This window comes from Plecotus auritus (genome assembly GCF_963455305.1).
Source record: "Plecotus auritus genome assembly, chromosome: 4".
Lineage (NCBI taxonomy): Eukaryota > Metazoa > Chordata > Mammalia > Chiroptera > Vespertilionidae > Plecotus > Plecotus auritus.
The window spans coordinates 151409487-151431293 of record NC_137775.1 but is presented as its reverse complement, the minus strand read 5'-3'; the positions used below and the strand labels follow the sequence as shown (position 1 = coordinate 151431293).

At 38.7% G+C, this 21807-nt stretch overlaps 1 protein-coding gene across 5 annotated transcripts in view; it reads right to left on the bottom strand.

The window, feature by feature from the left end:
- RELN (reelin) overlaps window positions 1-21807 on the bottom strand; it is a 462208-nt gene that overhangs the window by 111336 nt on the left and 329065 nt on the right. For 4 of the 5 annotated variants that reach the window (XM_080663650.1, XM_080663648.1, XM_080663649.1 and 1 more), the window contains exons 21-24: window positions 20623-20815; window positions 19031-19143; window positions 6531-6668; window positions 5463-5649 (exon numbers count right to left, since the gene is read on the bottom strand). In XM_080663650.1, the coding sequence (XP_080519776.1) occupies window positions 5463-5649; window positions 6531-6668; window positions 19031-19143; window positions 20623-20815 (631 nt within the window). The remainder of the gene's footprint in view (window positions 1-5462; window positions 5650-6530; window positions 6669-19030; window positions 19144-20622; window positions 20816-21807) is intronic. The other variant, XM_080663647.1, reaches the window with a different exon arrangement.

Sequence of the window (21807 nt, the reverse complement as noted above, 5' to 3'; positions counted from 1 at the left end):
TAGATAGAAATTGACAAGGTTTGTCATGATTGCTGTTGTGTGTAAATAGGTTTGTGCTAATGAGATTGGGGAAAAAAAAGGCTTGATCACGAGATTCTTCCACCCAGATTCTGCTAAAGTGAATCCACAGACTACTCTGAACTGGTCTCGGAGAGCTCCTAAGAAGTTCACTTAAAAATTGGGAAGAAACACTGAGATAGGATACTCAGTTTAGAGAAAAACACCCCTCACACTTATAATTTAACCCTACTCAAATTCACTAAGTTAATTAAGAAAGGGTTTCAGTTATGAGTCACAGGGAAATACTTGGGGCTAATTAAAAGAGTACACTGTTACTGAAAAATCTAAAGCCAATTAAGAGATTCCCAACCCCCCAAAAGGAGGTTCCAGTGAAACAAGAACTGAAAGTTTAATCCTGACACAGGAATTTACTATTTGGAATGCTCAATTTTAAATATGTATTTGAAGAAATCTTAAAAGTAATATGCATTTTCAATGTGTTATATGTGCTTTTGATTTTTCTTGTTGAGTTGAAGTAGTATAAGTGTGAAATACCTCAGAGATTATTATAATCTGGCCTAGAATTTTCATGTTTTAGGATCATTACAGGAAGAGTGATTTTGAGAAGAAAAACTACAGAACCTAGCTGGTTAATTCTAATCCAGCAAACTCTTATAAAAAACTTGGCATGTGAAAGGAACTAAGCCAGAAGGATAAAGATCTAAGATGTGAATTATAAAAAAATCTTATTATCCCAATTAGTTGGTTGGAATGATTGGTCTATTGTGAAATTCACCTGCCAGTGTTATTTTTCCAGGAGACTATAGTGTTGGTCTCCAGAGGTTTTGCAAGAGTGTTTTGTGGGATATTTGTAAATGGTAGAAAATATTGTACAAGTGCTTGGCTTGGCGCTGAAGATGTTTTTTACTAGAGAATAGCACAAATCCCTTTCTTTTGTTCAGTGACTCGAAATGCTGAACATTGTGCTAAAGGAAGGAAAAAGAAAATGACTCCTGGCGCACTTTGTGTCAGAATTTAGAATTTGATGTGACACATGCTTTTCAGTTTTCCTATTACACTATGATCAGTGTAGTTGTGTTTACATGTGTAGACATATACTCACATGGAATATGTGCGTGCATGTGTGTTGGAGTAACAGGTTAAGGATCTCCTTATCCCTGGAGTGTGGAAAATATCTTCCAATTTCCCCTCAACATTCTAGGTTAAAATAACTTTCTGCGTTAAGGGTTTAGATAAAATAAAACAAATTTTCAAGGAAATGTCTCCAGGCTTTAGAGCCTTTAAAATAAAACTTATAAAAACACTTCATAAAATGTCACCTTTCAACTCCCATTAAAACCTTTTAAAATCAAACTCCACTATACTAACAAATCTACTATATTTACTTGAAAATAACAATTTCTTTATGCCCCTTTGCTGTTTTCCAATTTTCATTCATTTATTCGTTCATTCACTCATTCCTTTCTTCGACAAATATTTTTTGGTGCCAATTTTACAAACTCAAAAGAAGAATTAATGGAAATGTGCAGTGACAGTAAGGACAATTTAGGGCTGTAGACCAAGTTCTCGTCTTTGTTGATCCCATTTAGTCATATAATCATTTATCAATTCTCCAGTCTATTCAGTCTTGAGGGTATTTATTGATATGTAAATGCCTAGCACAAGGCATGCATTTCTGAGTTGTACATCTTATCTAGTGTTGGCTCAGTCAGTAGGGATGCATCTTACTGAGAATAAAAAGTTATTCTATATCTGTATAGAACACAGATGAGAGAGAAATTAAAAAAAGAAGATATCAGAGTAGTTTGTCATAGTTCCAGAAAGCTCCATGGAAGCAGCAGGATTTGAGCAGGATGTTGCAAGGTTTATATGGATACAGAGATGATCGAAGGCATAATGGTAGGCAGTGCAGACAAAGCATACAGGGAAATTGGCAAGACCTGGGATGATTTGGAGAGTTTTTTTTTTGGGGGGGGGGCAGAGGGCTCATGTTCATAAAGAGAAAATAAGTACATATTAGGGCAGTAGTACTGGAGACCATCTTGGATATTTGTGCTGGAAAAGTGCCAGGATATAAGCATATTTCTATAGAAATCAATAGAAGGTGGTTTAAAAGGTCTAGAGAACACTTCCTTCCTTTGGGTCATTGCCTCTTCCCTATTTCAATCATACTGACTGGTGGGGCTGCCAAACTGTGTATCCTACCTCTGCCAAAGGAGTGAGCACATGACTCTGGCTGTGCCAATCACAGCACACCATTCCCCAGGACACTATGACTGGCCAATCAGAAACCTTCCCCAGAATTGTCTATGGAGCTGCTTAGAAAGCTTTGTGGCCATGGTTCCAATCTCATAATGACAAGCTGGCCTGAAAATAAGAGTCTATTCTCAAGGGGAGAGCTCTGTGGGCATTCGAGTTTCTGGTTCCAGATATCTCTGAGGCCAGTTCGACCTAAGCACTCCTTGTGTTTTGATTACATGAACAATTTTTCCTCCTTTTTTCTTATGCTAGCTTCTCTCACTTAGAATTCAGAACAGATCTGACTGACACAGAGAAAAAAGTAAAAGAAAACAATGATCCTCAAATATTTTGACAGCCCTGACCAGTTTGGCTCAGTGGATAGAGCGTTGGCCTGCGGACTGAAAGGTCTCAGGTTGGATTCCGGTCAAGGGCATGTACCTTGGTTGCGGGCACATCCCCAGTAGGAGGTGTGCAGGAGGCAGCTGATCCATGTTTCTCTCTCATCTATGTTTCTAACTCTCTATTCCTCTCTCTTCCTCTCTGTAAAAAAATCAATAAAATATCTTAAAAAATATTTTGACAAAAATTGAGGGAGAAAGTTGGATTGAGCTGGGAAGAGAATGATTTTACTTTGAAATGCTGATTTTAAGTAGTGGCAGGGCGTATACAGGGAAATATTTAATGACAACAAGTTGTAATTTAGTCTCATAAGATGTAATTATGATAGCTAACATTTATTGAGCTATTTCTATGTGCCTAACACTATTCTTTATTCTTACTTGCATTAACTCACTTAACCCTCCCAACATCACACTTTATAGTTGAGAAAATTGAGATACATAAAAATGTTATAACTGTGCGAGGTAAAACAATGATTGAGGTTTGCAGCCCAGTTACAAACCCAGGTAGTCTGATTCCAGGCATCATCTTAAATTAAGTGTAAGAAATAGTGATATATAACTTCATAGCCTCAAAATATGTATATACACACACATGTTATTTGGAGTGTTTGAGTACATATTGGTTAAGAATTCATAATCTTGTTTTAAAATTGATACTTAAGGGAGATACAATCTTTCCATTTCTGCACAATTATACGGCGTATCTGGATCTACGCAATGTATATAGTAACTTATTGACTATTATCTCTAAAAATAAGGCCCCGGGGACTTTCAATGTCAATGGATAGGAAATATCTTTAAATGGAATCCCTCCCCAATTTTCTATCATTTTCTGTCTTACTTGCTGATGCTTTGTTCTGCACCTGCATCAAAACAAAACCTGTCCCTATTTTTGCATATGCATATATTAACTTGTTTGGGATTTCTGCCCAAATTCCCCAACATATCCACGCTTCATGCACACTTGTGTGCTTGTTACGTGATGAAGACTGGGACATTTCCAATTGTCCTAGAATTGGTGGCTGCAGTGCCTGCTGGAAAGAATTGGTGTTTAGTACCCCACATTCTATATTGGGGTCACATTGTCAGGTTAGAGAACAGAAACTGTTTCCCCTCCAGTCCTTTTGGAGACAATATGGAGAGATGAAATGGAGGAGGAAGGAAGAAAAGAATGCCCTGCCTAGACTGTAGCAAAGGAGTTGTATCCCGGTCCCCTATCCCTAACCAAGCAACATGGGTTGGAGTTGTTCTAAGAGAATCTGACTGGCACCTCAGTCCCTAGCTGGTGTCTATTGACCTGCCTGCCGAACCTGTGCTGCCACTGGGGAAGCTGAGCACTGCCAGAGAAACTTCTGTGCAGAGTCTGTTGTTATGGACTTCATGTCTGTGCACCCCAAACTCACGGTGAAAGCCTAACTCACAAAAGGATGGTATTAGGAGGTGGGGCCCTTGGCAAGTAATTAGGTTATGAGGCTGGAGCCCTCATGATAGGATTAGTGCTCTCACAGGAGAGACAGAAGGGAGCCTGCTTTTCCTCTCTGCTTTCTCCAGAGAAGACGGCATCTGCAAAGTAGGAAGTGGTCCTCCCCAGACACCAAATCTGCCCGTGTTTTCATCTTCTTCCCAGCGTTCAGAACTCTGAGAAATGAATGTTTGCTGTTGAAGCCACCCAATGTTATTTATTTTTTTTAAATATATTTTATTGATTTTTTACAGAGAGGAAGGAAGAGTGATAGTCAGAAACATCGATGAGAGAGAAACATCGATCGGCTGCCTCCTGCACACCTCCCACTGGGGATGTGCCCGCAACCAAACTACATGCCCCCGACCGGAATCGAACCTGGGACCCCCCAGTCCGCAGGCCGACGCTCCATCCACTGAGCCAAACCGGTTTTGGCCCAATGTTATTTTTTTATGATATTTTTATATACGGTATTTTTGTTATAGTAGCCTGAGTTGACAGTCCCACACCAGCAGGCACCAAATTGAGCCAAAATAGGACCCTAGATGTTTGCTCACCATGACGAGCTGATCAGTTCCCTAGGAACAGCTCTGCAACCCACACCTCATCATTACTCCTCCTTCTTCCAATCATCTTCTAGAGATTAATGGGTTGACAAGTTTAATAAACACTTACCGAAGTGTTTTCTATGCATGAGGCACTGTACTACACGATTTATAACTACACTAATGCTTTAATCTGCATAATATACCCTAATGAGATAGACACCCTCATTATCTCCACTTTACAGATGAGGAAGCCAAGCCCTAGAGAAGTTAAAGAATTTGGTCAAAGTCACAGAGCTAGAAAGCGGCAGTCTGGTTTCAGAATTGCCATTTATAACGTCTAAATTCCACTACCTCCACCATCACTCACACCTTCACCCATAGGCCTGCATGTTCACACACCCTCCAAAGGCTGGGGTGAGAAGCAAACAAGACCCTCATATACTCAAAGACCCCCAAGACACAAGACTGGCTGGCCCTGGAGGAAAGCAGTAAAATTTAAATCAGGTACAAGAGGGGCAGGATTTTAAAACTGGCCTAACCTAGATTTGTAGTAACTCAGAACAATCATAAAGCTATAAAAGTTTCCCAGATGTAGTTAAAAGATAGGAACTTAACAAAGCCAAGTTAAAAGCAGAGAATGTGGGGAAAATAAAATGATCTCATATCTATACCTTCTGAGTCTGGACTGCTCCATAAATCAGTTACATATTGAAATAGCCATTGCCCTGATCATTGCTGTCATGCCTTAGTCATGACTTAGTTATCACTTTTCTCCGCTCTTAGTCATACCTTGCTGAAATACAGAGATGATCCAGAAGAGATGACCCCACATCCTTGTTCTGGCTTTACAACTTCTCCCCCAATAACTTCTTGCCAGTCAGACTCCCAACCATTCTGGTTCTCAAAATCTGACATAATTGTAGAAGGAAGAGCAGCTTCTGGGTGGCATTCAGTGCCTTGATATCCCTGGTCACACCTAGAGAGAGGAGGGCCAAGTAAACTAGTCATAGTTTCATCTGTGAGTGCCATGGCCATGTGACCTGCAACATTTCCTATGTCTCACTTTTGCTCTGGGCTTCAGCAGTCACATGTAATTTTTCTCTACAGTGTTAATCTGTATACGCGGTCATAACAACCTTCAGTGTTGCACACTGCAAAACAAGGAATAGAATCTTTTCTTACAAGAAACAATGCTGTAACAGGGAACTCTGGCACCAGGTAATAATGAAGAAGGATATGAATGTCTGTGTGTGCATGCATGTGCACGTGTGTGCGTGTGCATGGTGGGGGTGGGAGAGAGAATAGTGGGATTTTCCTATAGCCTTAAAAAGTCACATATAAATGTTAGCTCAACTAACATGTAACTCTGGCCACATTTCTAGTTCCTCTTTCTGAATAAATTACATCTCGTTTAGAGTCTTTAAGTATTCAAGTGTGTTCCTATCTCATCCTCATTAGCTATAATCACCATCTCCTCTTGTATACAAGTTTGAGCTTCTGGTGAAGTGGGTAAGAAAGCCTGTAGCAGCTGTCTGACTAGTGCTTTAAGACTGTCAGGGCAAAGAAGAGAAACAATCGCAAGGCTCTTTTAACTACCGAGAACTTTGGAACTAATTAATAAACTGAAGTTTAGACCCAAGAGGTGATATTTCCAAGTTTAAAATGTATGGCTCTGTACTAATTTATATGTAACAATATCTTTACATCTACAGTAAGAACAGAGAAGAGGGCCTGTTTTCTTTGGGCTATTTCATTATTTATCAGTCTATCCACATAACTGATGACAACTGCATTTGGGTCCCTATAAAGACAAATCCTGGGAAGCAGAAGCTCAGTCCCACTTTCTGATGCGTGTACCTGCACATGCCATGGTCACAGGAGCCGTGCCCGCTGCACATGTTTGGGCACTGCTGGCCGATGTAGATGCTGTCCAAAGCCCACTCGTCCTGGGCTGTGTAATAGCTCTGACTCCAGCGGAAGCGGGTGGCACTGGACCTAAAATGGGACAGTCATAAAAAACAGTATTTTAACTGACATGTAGTAGTACAGACAAAAAATATCCAAGTTCAAAATCTTTCAGATAACCAACTTTCTGGAACTTGTATTTGGCTGCTAATCATTTTTTCTGTAGTTCAATTTCAAGTCAACTACCACCCAATTCAATAATTTCATCATGAAAGGAAATTAAAAAGAAATCTCCTTATTTTGTATATACCTTAGTTTAATTTGGGACATTTTATTTTAATTGGAGACATTCTAAAGAAAAATAAAACTTCATTTTTTTGTTGTAGTTACATAGAGATGTGATGCTAGGAAAAGAAACAAAGTAAGATATTTAAGAAAAATAAAGGTATATACTTAACAGCTTCTCTTTTACAGATGAAAATGTGATGTGTTTAACTTAGAGTAATACCATTTCTTACACTAAACACATGAGTAGTTATTGGAAGACTTCCAGTTACCTCTTAATAGAAAACTAAAGTTTTCTTGGGGTTATTGCTTTGGGGTTGAGGGGACATGTGACAATATACTATATTGCAAGTATAGCCCTAGCTAGTTTGGCTCAGTGGATAGAGGGTCGGCACAAGTGTGAACAACTAGGCGCTAAATTCTGCTTATTATTTCTGAAACATTAACTTCCTTAGGTTTCATGGACAAGCTGATGTTAAGTGGAGATAAGAAGTTGAACAATCTATTAGAGAAACACTTGGGACCTTAATTCATTTAAACCAGATATAAAGTCTAAATAAGATAATATTTTGAGAGCAATGTCAAAGGTTTTCATTCTTTGATTATCACAAAAAATTTCTTTTAAAATTACATCATATTTTTCACCTCTGGGAATTTTCAGGGACCCATAATTACTTCTTTTTGGTCAAAGTGAAAAATAAAAGGAAAAAAATTGCAGAATTAACGTGCATGCTCAGTTCCATTGATTAAACCTTCCCCAAGCACACTATCTACAGATACACTTGATCTTAACGACCCTGAATAAACCATTAAAGTCTACTGCATCAATTATCCACATATTAAATACTCCCTAAGTACATAACAGATTGTGAAAATCCAGACTAAGCCCTAACTGTTTATTTTACCAATGATCTGTGGCTAATAGGTTGCATTTTCATTCCTAGTAGGATAATTCCAGATTCACTGAGGTGCACCCAGTACACACAGGTTTGCTGCATATCAGAGCTTGTCATGGTACATACAATAGTACAGATGCAACTCCTCTATGGAAATAGTTTATATTTGTAACTTAACAAACATTGCAATTTACACAATCCTATTAAGAAATGGTTTTTAGAAAAATCTACTATAAAATAGGTACATATTCTTAGAGTAGAGCCCTATAGAAAAGAAGTAAATTTGGACTTGTGCATCAGTGTGATGAAAAGGAGAGATGACTATATTCTTTTTTTAAATTTTATTTTATTGTTTAAAGTATTACACATAGTAGTACATATATCTCCTTTTTTCCCCCCATTGACCTTCCCCCAGCCTCCCCTACTATATTCTTTTATGATTCATTATAATCTGAGTTAAGTCTAGGGCCACAGGAGACTAGATTGTGAGCTCTTTTGGGGAGAGAGATATCTTTTGTCTCAACAGTTTGCACAGGAACAGAAAAAAAAAATCAGGCGTACAAAAAAGGTCTGCTAAAAAAATGAATGGATGAGTAGAGCGACAGGCCAAGAAAGGGCAGCCTGTTTCTGACTTCTGTAGGCAACGAAGTGAGGAATGTTCTAGGAGTTAGGGGACCTGACTCCCAGGACCTTCGCTCTGTAATTTATCATCTGTGTGACCTTTGGTGAGAAATGTAAGCCTTCAGGGGCTCCTCATTCCTCACCTCTCAAATAAAGGAATTGGACAAACTGATCGCTAAGATCCCTTCCAGCTCATAAATTTAACGATTACTTTGGTGGTTTGTTCACCAAGTTTATTTTCTTTATAGTCACATGCCCACATGAAAACTGTAGCATGCATTATTTTGAGGTTTTGATATTTCAAACCTTAAAATGGGGTTGGAGGATTTCAGAAACCTGTCCTAGATTTCCCAGTTTATTTATGCTTCTAAATAGTCACATGTAGACACATTCTAAATTCTTTTTCTGATTAAACTGATCCTTACATGTGTCCTATAAACTCTTGAAAAAAGATATTTCCTTAAAATAAAAAGCTTAAGCCCAGCTGGTGTGGGTCAGTGTTTGAATGTCAACCCATGCACTAAGAGGTCATGGGTTGGATTCTGGGTTAGGACACATGTCCGGGTTGCAGGCTCGATCCCCAGCTCGATCCCCAGCAGGAGGCATCTGATTTATGTTGATGTTTCTCTTTCATTGATGTTTCTATCTCTCTCTCCCTCTCCCTTCCTCTCTCTCTAAAAGTCAATACAAACATATTTTAAAAAATAAATAAAAAGCTTAAAATGGATTATCCCATTTAAAATTAATACCCACAGTTTAATGTGCTGATGTTAACAAAAAAGGAAGCAAAAAGAGGTCAAATATTGGCTTCATATTTAGTGAGAAAAAAAATTAGTCCTCTGAGCAATCTCTAGCTGGTCACATGTGAGAACACAAGGTGCGATGTCACTGATTTGCAGCTGCATCACTGATAAAAAGTGCCCTCAATACAAATATTTAATTCACCGATTCTCTCTCTCTCGATTTTTTTCTCTCTCTCCCTCTCTCCCTGTCTCTCTGACTATCATATTCTTAGGGGGAAAATCTCTTTGGATTGAGCCTGTAAGTGGGACTACTGCTCTGTGGATCATGAAAGGAAGCTGATTTACATTTAAAAACCAAACTTTACGGATTCCCCAAAGCAACAAAACTTGTCTTTCCTTCATTAAATTTCCCCCATATAAACTTCTAGACTGAACTAAAATAACTCTGAGTCATCTCTTGATAGTTAGGTAACCCGAGGAATCAAGGTAAATGAGGGCTGACTAAATATTATATTTTCCACCTTCAGAGTTACTGCAATTACATTTATCCAATTATTCTGAAACTCATTCAGACATTAGGTGTTGATTTGTTTATGAAGTCAGCAACTGACAGCTGCTCCTGTCTCATTAGGCCCTGTTCTTATGTAAATGTCTCTCATAAAAACAAAATTAATTTTCATTGGGTAACAAATGCTCAGTTCATATACAATAAAATTTCTCTGAGCAGGTGTATACATATTAAATATTTCCACTCTAAGTTGCTCTATCTAGAATATTTTTTGAAGTTAACAAATCTATAATAATGCAGGGACCACATTTGCTTGTATGCATTCAACTTATAGCTGCATATGCTTGAATCAAAACAGTAGAACAAAGATTTGCCAAAAGGAATACTGCTTCAGACTAAACTACACTCCCTCTCCCCAATGCTTGAGAAACACATGCTATTTTCAGAAGTTTCAAGTGAATATGATAAATAATATTATCAAGAATGCCAAGGAGAATAAATGTACTTTATCCTTATAGCAGAGCTTTTAAGCATTATAGATCCAAAACAATGATAATAGCCAATTGAACTTTTTTGAAATATGGCAATAATGTTTAGTTTAAGTATTAGTCAGTAGAAATCCTATCTAATAAAAGAGTAATATGCAAATTGACCATACCTCCACTACACCCACAAGCCACGCCCACCAGCCAATCGGGGTGAGTATGCAAATTAACCCAACCAAGATGGCTGCAGCCATGGAATGAGCAGGAGGCTTGGGTTTCCTTGGTGATAGAGGAAGCCAAGCTTCCTGCACAGCCTGGCCAGCCCAGGCCTCCACTGACGGCTACAAAGTTTCAATTATAGAGGATAAATAAATCCCAACAAAAATGGCTATGGCCACAGAGCAAACAGGAGGCTTGGGTTTCCCCGGTGATGGAGGAAGCCAAGCTTCCTGCACACCCTGGCCGGTCCAGGCCTCTGCTAAAGGCTACAAAGTTTCAATTATAGAAGATAAATAAATCCCAACAAAAATGGCTATGGCCACTGAGGGAACAGGAGGCTTGGGTTTCCCCGGCGATGGAGAAAGCCAAGTGCCTGGCCTGCCCTGGCCTCTGCTGAAGGCTACAAAGTTTCAATTATAGAAGATAAATCCCAGATACCAGGGCCTCCACTTGGGTTGCTGGGGGGGTGTGGCTGGCCTGCAAACCACCACGGGCCCCTTGCCCAGGCCACTCCACGCCCCAAGGGAACCCCCACCCTGATCCAGGACACCCTTCAGGGCAAACCAGCTGGCCCCCACCCGTGAACCAGGCCTCTAGCCTATCTAATAAAAGAGTAATATGCAAACTGACCATCACTCCAACACACAAGATGGCTGCTCCCATGTAGACACAAGATGGCCAGCAGAGGAGAACAGTTGGGAGGGACCAGGCCTGCAAGGGAGGGCAGTTGGGGGCGATCAAGCCTGCAGGGGAGGGCAGTTAGGGGTGACCAGGCCAGTAGAGGAGGGAAGTTGGGGGCAACCGGGCCTGCAGGAAGGGCAGTTGAGGGGGGACCAGGCCTGCAGGGGAGGGCAGTTATGGGTGACCAGGCCTTCAGGGGAGGGCAGTTAGGCATCAATCAGGCTGGCAGGGGAGTGGTTAGGGGGTGATCAGGCTGGCAGGCAGAAGCGGTTAGGGGCAATCAGGAAGGCAGGCATGCAAGCAGTTGGGAGCCAGCAATCCTGGATTGTGAGAGAGATGTCTGACTGCCCGTTTATGCCCGATCCTATGGGGATCAGGCCTAAATGGGCAGTTGAACATCCCTCGAGGGGTCCCAGATTGCAGAGGGTGCAGGCTGGGCTGAGGGACACACCCCCCGTGCATGAATTTCGTGCACCGGGCCTCTAGTATTAAAATAAATATCCTATAGGGTTGCTTGCTTTCAAAAAATATTTTTACTGTTTTTACCGAGAAATTTGAAGAAAATCTGGAAAAGCAGAATTAAATTATCTAGTAGAATTCAATTATCTAGTAGAGGAATAATCTAGTAGATTTATTTTCTGTTTGCAAAAAGAGATGCTTTGTAATAAAACATCTCTTTAGTTCACTTAGGCATATTGAATTAAATTCTATTTAATTTTCCAACATTTAATGAGCACCCCAAGTACATGGCAGGCACTGTGTAGGAACAAAACAGTTAAGGGTCAATTAATATATTTCCTCATAAGTGTCTAATAAACATTGATGAGAATTGAACTTTTCTGACTACTATAGTAAAACTTTCAACTCAGTGGTCTATCTTTTAAACTAAGAAATAACAATGCAATATATACTCTGAGTGTAAAATACTCTACAAAAAGGGTTCTTTTTTAATTAAACATTTTTTAAAATTGGTTTTAGAGAGCAGAAGGGAGAGAGAATGAAGAGAGAGAGAGAGAGAGAGAGAGAGAGAGAGAGAGAGAGGGAGAGAGAAACATCCATCGGCTGCCTCCTGTATGTGCCCTGACTCGGAATTGAACCCACCATATTTTAGTGCATGGGACGATGCTCCAACCAACTAAGCCACACTGGGCAAGGCTGCAAAGTTCTTGCTTTTAAAAAAAATATATAAATAAAAATAATACTTTTTGGAAATAACTTAAATTACATTAATTAAAAATAACAGTTTATGGAGTGATGCCAGAAGAATGGTGGTGTGAGAGGTTCCTCTGGTTCAGCCGTGGGCAAACTACGGCCCGTGGGCTCGATCCAGCCCGTTCGGCTGTTCTATCCGGCCCGCGGAGCCGAAAGAGCGGAGGGTTCTCTTGCTCTCCCCTCCGCTCCTTTACTTTGAATTTATATTAGTTCACACAAACACTCCATCCATGCTTTTGTTCCGGCCCTCCGGTCCAGTTTAAGAACCCATTGTGGCCCTCGAGTCAAAAAGTTTGCCCACCCCTGCTCTGGTCTCTCCCCTTGAAGTTGCAACAAGTTGAATAGCTAGAATTCAACAAAGGATTCCTGCTCCACACACAGACACTGCTGAGAGATCCCATGCACTGAAACATCTGAAGGTGCGCAAATGAGAGCAAACAGGGAGGTGGGAACGGAGAAGAGCAGGTACCAGTGCCATGGAGGCAGCTATGAGCTCACTGTGAGTCTTGAAAGAGGGGAGAAATCAGGTTGCTGCCTGCACTCCCTGCTGCCCCAAGAAACAGAGATACAGTGAGTGTTCATGCCTGAGTGATGGGTATGTGCTGCAGCTGAGCCCAGTGAAAGTGCACAGGTGCCATGGGGTTGTCTGGTGGCCCTACAACCTCCCAGAGCTAGCAGTGGGTGTCAGGCTACAGAGCATATTATCTGCAGCCCTGAGAACTGGAGAGGCAGAAGCATTTTTCCCTGAGTGGTGGGCACACCCTGTGACAGATGGAGATACAGGTGCACAGTGAAGGTCTAGCAGTGGTCATTGCTGAGAGGAGAACAAAGCCATAAATGCAGCAGCTGGCCTCTTACAGCTGACTTTATTCCAACCCACCCTTGGCTGCACTGCCAGCAGCTTTTGGTTGCAGAGGACAGTGTTGAGATTGGAATCCAATCACCAACCACTTTCCCCCATGGGGTTGGTGCCCTGAGACTGAGGTGAACTGGTCATAGAGGAGATGCCCACCACCTCAGGGAACACAGGACATTTTCCACTGCCTACCAGAGACCCCAGAAGCCGGACAGTGTAATAGGAACTAAAACACTGCACTTCAGTGCCACCTTCTGGTAAACAAACAAACAAACAAACAGAAGTCTTATTCTTTTCAACCTACTAGAGAAGTGCCTCTCTTACGAAAAAAGTGTATTTCATTCCCATAGATGCCCAGTCAACTTTGAAGTCCTGGCCAGTGTGGTTAGTTGGTTGGAACATTATCCCATGCACTCAGATGTGGTGGGTTTGATTCCTAGTCAGAACACATGCAGGAGAATAACCAAGGTAATGAGGCAGCTCAGAAAGAAAATAAAATAACTCCAGAAATAAAGTTAAAGACATGGACATAATGACAGAGAATTCAAGTTTGCAGTTCTGAAAAAACTTAACGAGATACATGAAAACACAGAGAAACAGTTTAATGAACCCAGAAAGAAATTCAATGATCAAAAGGAGTACTTTACCAAATAGACTGAAACTTTTACAACAAACAAATAGAAATTCTGGAGCTAAAGCACCCAATAAAAGAGATGAAGAATGAACTAGTGAGTTTAGGAAATAGAGCTGACCAGAAGGAGGAGAGAATTAGAGATATTAAAGATAGAAATCTAGAAATGATGTAGATGGAAGAAGAGAGATATTTGAGAGCAATAAAAATGAAAGAACTCTATTATCCAGAGAACTATATAACTCCATAAGAGAGTGAAATAAAAGAATAATGGGTACACCTGAAGGAGAAGAGAGAAGGAAACAGTCTATTCAAAGAAACAGTTGACAAGAAGGTCAAAAATCAACAGAAAGAGCTGGATCCTTGAATCCAAGAAACAAACAGAACACCTAATTATCTCAATCCCCAAAGGCCTTCTCCAAAACACATTGTCAAAAATTAACTCAAAGAAGGAATTCTTAAGGCAGCCAGGAAAAAGAAGATGGTAACATATAAAGGAAATCCCATTAGATTATCATTGGGTTTTTCAGCAGAAACTCTATAAGCTAATGGAGTGGAATTAAATTCAAATAATTAAAAAAAAGAAATTACCAGCCAAGATTAATATATCCAGCAAAGTTATCCTTTAGATATGAAGGAGAAATAAAGACTTTTCTAGGGAAAACAACAAATATGTGGAAATTAAATAACATGCTACTAAACAACAACTGTGTCAATGAAGAAATAAAAGGAGAGATAAAAGATATATACATAGAAATGAGAATGCCAATATGACATATGTCTATCTCAAGAAACAATAAAATCCCCAATAAAGAACATTACTTCTTTAAGAACTAGGAAAGAACAAATTCAGTCCAAAGTAAACAGAAGGAAGGAAATAAAAAAATAGAGAAGAATTAAGTAAAATAGAGAACAAAAAGACAATAAAAAATTAATGCAACAAAGAGCTGGTTCTTTGAAAAGATTAATAAAATTGACAAACCTCTGGCTAGAGGAGGAAAAAAAAGACTCATATAAACAAAATCAGAAATGAAAGAGGAGAGGTTACTGCACTCATCATAGATAAAAAAGGATCACACTACAATCCCATGAAAGACTATATGCCACAAAATTCACTAACCTAGAAGAAATGGACAAGTTCTTAGAAACATATAACCTTCCTAGACTGAATGATGAAGAACTGGAAAATCTAAATAGGCCGATCAACAGTGAGGAAAATAAAACAATTATCAAAACCTCTCAAAAAAGTAATGCAAACCCCATGTAAATACAAATGGCATTAAAAAAATTCTCATCTGAGGATATGTTTTATTGATTTTAGAGAGAGAGTGAAAGGGAGAAGGAGAGAGAAAGAGAGAAACATTGATCAGTTGTCTCCCATATGTGAACCGACCAGGATTGAACTGCAACCTGGGTATATGTCCTGACCAGGAATTGAACTCACAACCATTTGGTGCAGGGGATGATGGACCAACCAATGAAGGAACACTGGCCAGGGTCCAAATGGCATTTTTAAAAGAAATCGAAGAAAAAAATCATCAGATTTGTATTTAACCACAAAAGACCAAAGCAATCTTGTGAAAAAGAAATGAAGTGGGAGGTATCACATTGCTCACTTCAAATTATTCTACAAAGCAACAATAATCAAAACAGCATGATATTGATAGAAAAACAGACACACAGATCAACGGAACAGAATTGAGAATCCAGAAATAAATCCACAAAGGAGCCAAAAGCATACAATGGAGAAAAGAAAGCCTCTTTAATAAATAGTACTTTTGCCCTGGTAAATATTTCTCAGTGGTTAGAGCATCAACCTGCCAAAGGGTCATGGATGTAATCCCCAGACTCACATTGATATTTCTCTCTCTCCCTCTCTCCTTTCTAGTCTCTCTATAAAAAACAAAAAAACAAACCAATGGAAAAAATACCCTCGGGTGAGGGTTAAAAAAACAGTGCTGGGAAAACTGGAAAGCCATATGGAAAAGAATGAAGCTAGACTACTGTTTGTCACCATACATAAAAATTAACTCAAAATGGATCAAAGACCTAAATATAAGGACTTAAACAATAAATTACATAGAAGAAAACATAGGTACTAAACTTATGGACCTTGGTCATTGAGAATTTTTTATGAATTTGACTTCAAAGGCAAGGGAAGTAAAAGCAAGAATAAATGAATGGGACTATATATCAAAGTAAAAAGCTTCTGCACAGCAAAGAAACAGTAAAAAAAAAAAAAAAAAAAAAAAGGCTACCAACTGATTGGGAAAAGATATTTGAAAACAACAGCTCCGACAAGGAGTAATATCAAAAATTTAAAAAGAACTCATATAACTCAACACCAAACAAACAATATAATTAGAAAATGGGCAGAGGACCTGAACAGACACTTCTCCCAAGAAGATACACAAATGGCCAACATATATATGAAAAGATGCTCAACTTGACTAGCTATTAGGGCAGTGGTCGGCAAACTCATTAGTCAACAGAGCCAAATATCAACAGTACAACGATTGAAATTTCTTTTGAGAGCCAAATTTTTCAAACTTAGACTTCTTCTAACGCCATTTCTTCAAAATAGACTTGCCCAGGCTGTGGTATTTTGTGGAAAAGCCACACTCAAGGGGCCAAAGAGGCGCATGTGGCTTGCAAGCCGCGGTTTGTCGACCACTGTATTAGGGAAATGCTAATCAAAACTGCAATGAGATACCACCTCATACCTATTAGAATGGCTATTACCAACAAGACAAGTAATAAATATTGGAGAGGTTGTGAAGAAAAAGAAAACCTCATTTACTGTTGGTGGGAATGTAAACTCTTACGTCATTATGGAAAACAGTAAGGAGGTTCCTCAAAAAAAAAAAAAAAACAACAAACCAGACCTCAGTATGGTGATTACCTGAGAGAAAGGAGGTGGGGAGACGAGGATAAAAGAGGCATAAATGGTGATGGAAGAAGACTTGACTTTGGGTGGTGAACACACAATAAAATCTACAGATGATGTATTATAGAACCATACACTTGAAATCTATATAATTTGATTAATTAGTATTGCCCCAGTAAATTTAATTAAAAAATTTTAAAACAGAATACAAAAAACCAATTAAGAATAGAGTTACCATATGACCTAACAATCCCTCCCAAAAATTTGCAGATATTTATTGGTAAAGATATATGTACCCCTATGTTCATTGTAGTGTTATTCCTGATGACCAAGACATGGAAATAACCTAAGTGTCTTTCAATATATGAGTAGGTAAAGAAGATTCTTTATGGAATACTACTCAGCCTTAAGAAATGATGTAATACTGACATTTGTGACAACATCGATAGATCTTGAGAATATCATGCTACGTGAAATAAATCAGACAGAAAAAAAATCAAGATCTATATGATTTCACTCATATGGGATATAAAACTAAAAGTAAAAAATGAATAAACAAGTCAAACAAAAACTCATAGATACAGATAATAGTATGGTGGTTACCAGAGAGAAAGGGGGTTTGGAGGAGGTAGAAAGGGTAAAGGTGGTCAAGATGAACACACAGTGCAATATACAGATGATGTATCAGAATTGTACACTTAGAACCTATATAATTTTATTAACCAATGTCACCCCAGTACATTTAATTAAAAAAGAATAATAGTTTATGATGTTTTGGGAAATGAAAAGACATCTCTAAAATATACTATTAATATTATCTTACCATCATAATCTTGAAATTGCACCCCACATATCAATGAACAAAAATTAGCGTTTTTTTTTAAATAATGAGGACAATATACTTAATGGTGAAATAGTAAAAAGAATAAACATTTGTAGCTTAGTACCAAGTTTGACCAGTATTTCAATTATTTAATGTGTTGTTTTTGTATCTTGATAGATATACTTGGAATAGCATTGAAATGAAATACGTCTTGATTATATTCCCAGCAGTAGACGTGAAAAAGTAGGATGTTAGAGAAGGGGTGACTTGTTATGCAAAGCATGAATAGAGTATACAGAAAATGGCTCACAGTTGGATATAAAGAAATCTGTGGAAATCAAATTTCAAGCATCCCACTGACATAATGATGAATCTTTAAAAATCATCATGAAGGCATTCTTATATAATGCTGTAATTCAATCTTCAACTAAAGGTGGTATAATAATTCTAGGTTATTATCTAATCAAGTTTTGTGTGTGTAGAGCCTAACTTTTATATAAAATAATCTAAGAAGGGTTTATTTAGCAATTTCCTCTTTACAAAAGGACTCTGGGAAGGCAGATACCATAAAACAATAGAATCCCTGTCTCTTTTACGCTTTTTCTATTACACAAATCACAGAATCTTAGTCTTAGAACTGTGAGGGACCTTTAAAATCAACTAATTAAACATCTTCATTATATTCATAAGGAATCAAGTTTGAAGAGGTTGTGAATAGTTAAAATCATGTGGTTAATTGGTCATTGGGAGAGACATACTGAGAACTCAGGCCTCCTAATTTCTAGTTCAAATCTCTTTCTTGGGTGAGCTCATTCTGACCCAGTGCTTTAAATAGTAAGCATAGCATTTAACTCTTCAGCCCCAGCCTTGTTTCTGAGCTCTAGACTCATAAGTCCATTTCACTTCTTGACAGTTCTGCTTGGATAGATAAGCATCTCAAACTTCACATCACAAAAATAAAACTCTTTTTAAAAATTATAGTTGGCATAAAATATTATGTTAGCTTCAGGAGTTGCACAACATGGCAATTCAGCATTAATATAGGGTGTTGCAAAAATGTATACACACTTTAACAGCTGATCACTCACTTAATTTTCACTCTTTTTCATGTTTAACTGATTTGCAGTAATGGGTGAAGCCAGACTAAGATTTGAACAAAGAACATTTATTTTAAAGTGCCACTAGACTTTTTTATGGGGATACATAAAAGATAAAGTTTAACTTTCTCCCTAGTTACTTAGGATTCTGCTTCCCAGAAAATGATCTGTACTGTTACTGAAAGAATGTGAATAGAAAAAAAAAAGTATGGTAAGCTTTTGAAATAAAAAGTAGGGCTTTACAACAAGAAAACAGCCTTGCAAACCCAAACTATCTTGACACAGAAGTTTTTCGATTCTTGCATCATGTCAAACATAAAGGAATGGACTCATTGAGTTCTACCATAAAAACAAAGTTGGGGTAAAAGGGAGGTCAGAAAAAGCTAGGACAGTTGGAAAACCAAATTTTCATGCATCTTGCCATTGTGCTCAACTTTTATTCATATTCGAGTCATATTAACAGAGAGTAAGAGTTAATGTGACAGCCATATCTAAAAATGTCTCTCACCAGATTTTCTGGGGAAGAAGCACGATGACTCTTCTCCACTGTGTGAACTCACTGGCATGGTAGATACTTGCTGATGTAAATTCCTGACAACTTGGCATACTTGGAAGGCATTCCTAAAAGAGAGTCCGGCATAAGTGAAAAAGAACTGGGAGAAACCTAACATCGTAATATTAACCATTTGCATTATGGATGCAATCCCTGATTTTTCCTTTTGTGAAGCTAATATATTTGGGCAATAATTGAAATGAGATGGCACAATGGAATTAAATGCCTTCCAAATCTCACATGTAAAAACAGAAATTGATTAGCATCCATTTTTTTGACCTTTTATCATAAAACTGGCATTTGGAAAAATTATTCTATTCACTATGATATTTATGCATTTATAGCAATGTCAGATTACAAGTATGTATCCTATATAATAAAAGCCTAATATGCTAAGTATCCAGTCAGCTGTTCAACCAATCAAAGCATAATATACTAATGACTAGGAGCCCAGCGTGCGATTTGAAATTGTGTGGTGCCGCCCACCCTCGAGTCACCAGTCTGGCCCTGCCTCACTCCCTGGGCCCCACAACAGCCTCAGCTGCTGACGGTTTGGCCCTGCCTCCCTCTCCGGCCCTTGAAGCAGCTGCTGATGCTGCTGATCAGGCCCTCCCCCAGCTCAGGCGCGCGAAGGCCCCGGCCACACCACCCCCAACCTCCTCCTGTCTGGTCGACCCATTATGGTGTCCCGGTAAATTAGCATATTTCTCTATTTTTTATACACACACACACACATATATATGCTAAGGCCACTCAACCGCTCGTTATGACGTGCATTGACCACTGGGGAAGCAGGCAGTCGGCCGGTTGACCAGTCGTTATGATGTGCACTGACCACCAGGGGGCAGATGCTCCAACTGGTAGGTTAGCTTGCTGCTGAGGTCCAGCAGATTGGGACTGAGCAAGATGGGCCGGACAGGCCCTGGAGTCCTCTTGCGGTCCCTCCCCAGCCCCAATCGTGCACCTGTGGGGTCCCTTGGCCTGGCCTGTGCCCTCTTGTAATATGGGACCCCTCAGGGGATGTTGGAGAGCTGGTTTCAGCCCGATCCCGCAGGCCAGGTCGAGGGACCCCACTGTTGCACGTATTTGTGCACAGGGCCTCTAGTATATAAATAAGTACATTTTATTCTAAGAAACTGAATCTATGTATTTCGTTTTTGTTTTTAAAGGCAAGAGATAACATATTCTTAATAAGGTCTACCTATAGGTAAAGAGACTTCAAAACAGATGAAGACATGCTATAGGGAAAGAAGAAAAGACATGTTTATAGAGGGAGGGTTAGAGAAAATGATATTCAAAACACCATGCTAGAATAACCAGTCCTGAAGTTATTCCCACTTCCTTTTCATTTTCAATTACCCTTTAGTATCTGGCAGTGCAGAATGTGGCATCCTTATAATTTGCTGCTGACTTTATGTCAATTCTGTTATAAATAACATTGTTCCTTTTCAACCAAACCTAAACTTTTAGAATTGTAATTCTTTGCTTCCTATGCAAAAAGGAAGAGGCTACCTGTCTATCACAAGCTTTAGAAAAAATAAGCTTACTTCTTGGACAAGGTGCCAGGTAAGGCCATGGTTGGTTGAATACTCCAGTTTCACCTGGTTGTCCATGTGGGGAGTGTATTTCTGTCCACAGCCCATGACCAGACTGAACTGAATCATATAGGATGCTCCTATCTGCATTGATTGGGTTTCCACATAGCGCATGCTTGAGGCAAGTTTAGAATCTCCTGTAAAACTGAAAGACAAGAGGGAAATCAGAAAATTTAAAACAGCAATGTATCAGGGAAAAATGAAGCTCTTCAATTCATATGATACACCCAAATAGTTTCATTTTACATATTTAAACCGTGCAAGTTCTAGAATGGCTTTCAGTAAACCTAATAAATATAATTTAAAACAATCTATATATTAAAAAATATAATAATATGTATATATATATATATTTCTAAGTATATTTTTATTGATTTCAGAGAGGAAGGGAAAGGGAGAGAGATAGAAACATCAATGATGAGAGAGAATCATGACATCCCACACTGGGGACCGAGCCCACAACCCGGGCATGTGCCCTGACAGGGAATCGAACTGTGACCTCCTGGCTCATAGGTTAATGCTCAACCACTGAGCCATGCCAGCCATGCACAATATATATATTTTAAAAGTTAATACCTAGAGTTGTCAAATGTACTTGAAAATGGGTACTCAACTCACTCACATATTGCTCATGAATATAAATCCTTTGACTCATCAAGCTCATTTCTTGGAATCTATCCTAGGAAATAATCCTAAATTCAAAGTCAATTTTATAAAATATGATGAGTGTTGCTGGTTTAACTGAATATAGTAATTGGTAACTATTTCAATGTCAAACTATAGAGAAAATGGGATGCTGAAGTAAACTGGGATAGCCAGTATTTCAAATATTTATGAACATAATTAATAAAATCAACATGTGTATGATAAAGTAAGTTAGAAAAATCCACAAACTTATGCATAAAGAAAATTCACCAGAATATTTTCAGTGACTGTGTTTGGTGGTGGGACACATTTTCACTGCAATTAATATGGGTCAATGTGCAAATTTTAGCACTATTACATAATAAAAGAAATCAACATAGAACAAAAATACTATTACACTATATATGCACAAACTCGTCTATATACTTTAAAGTAGGCAAAAAAAAAAAAAATCACAAACGCGTCTTCCTGTGAGAAATAAATGCTGCTTTT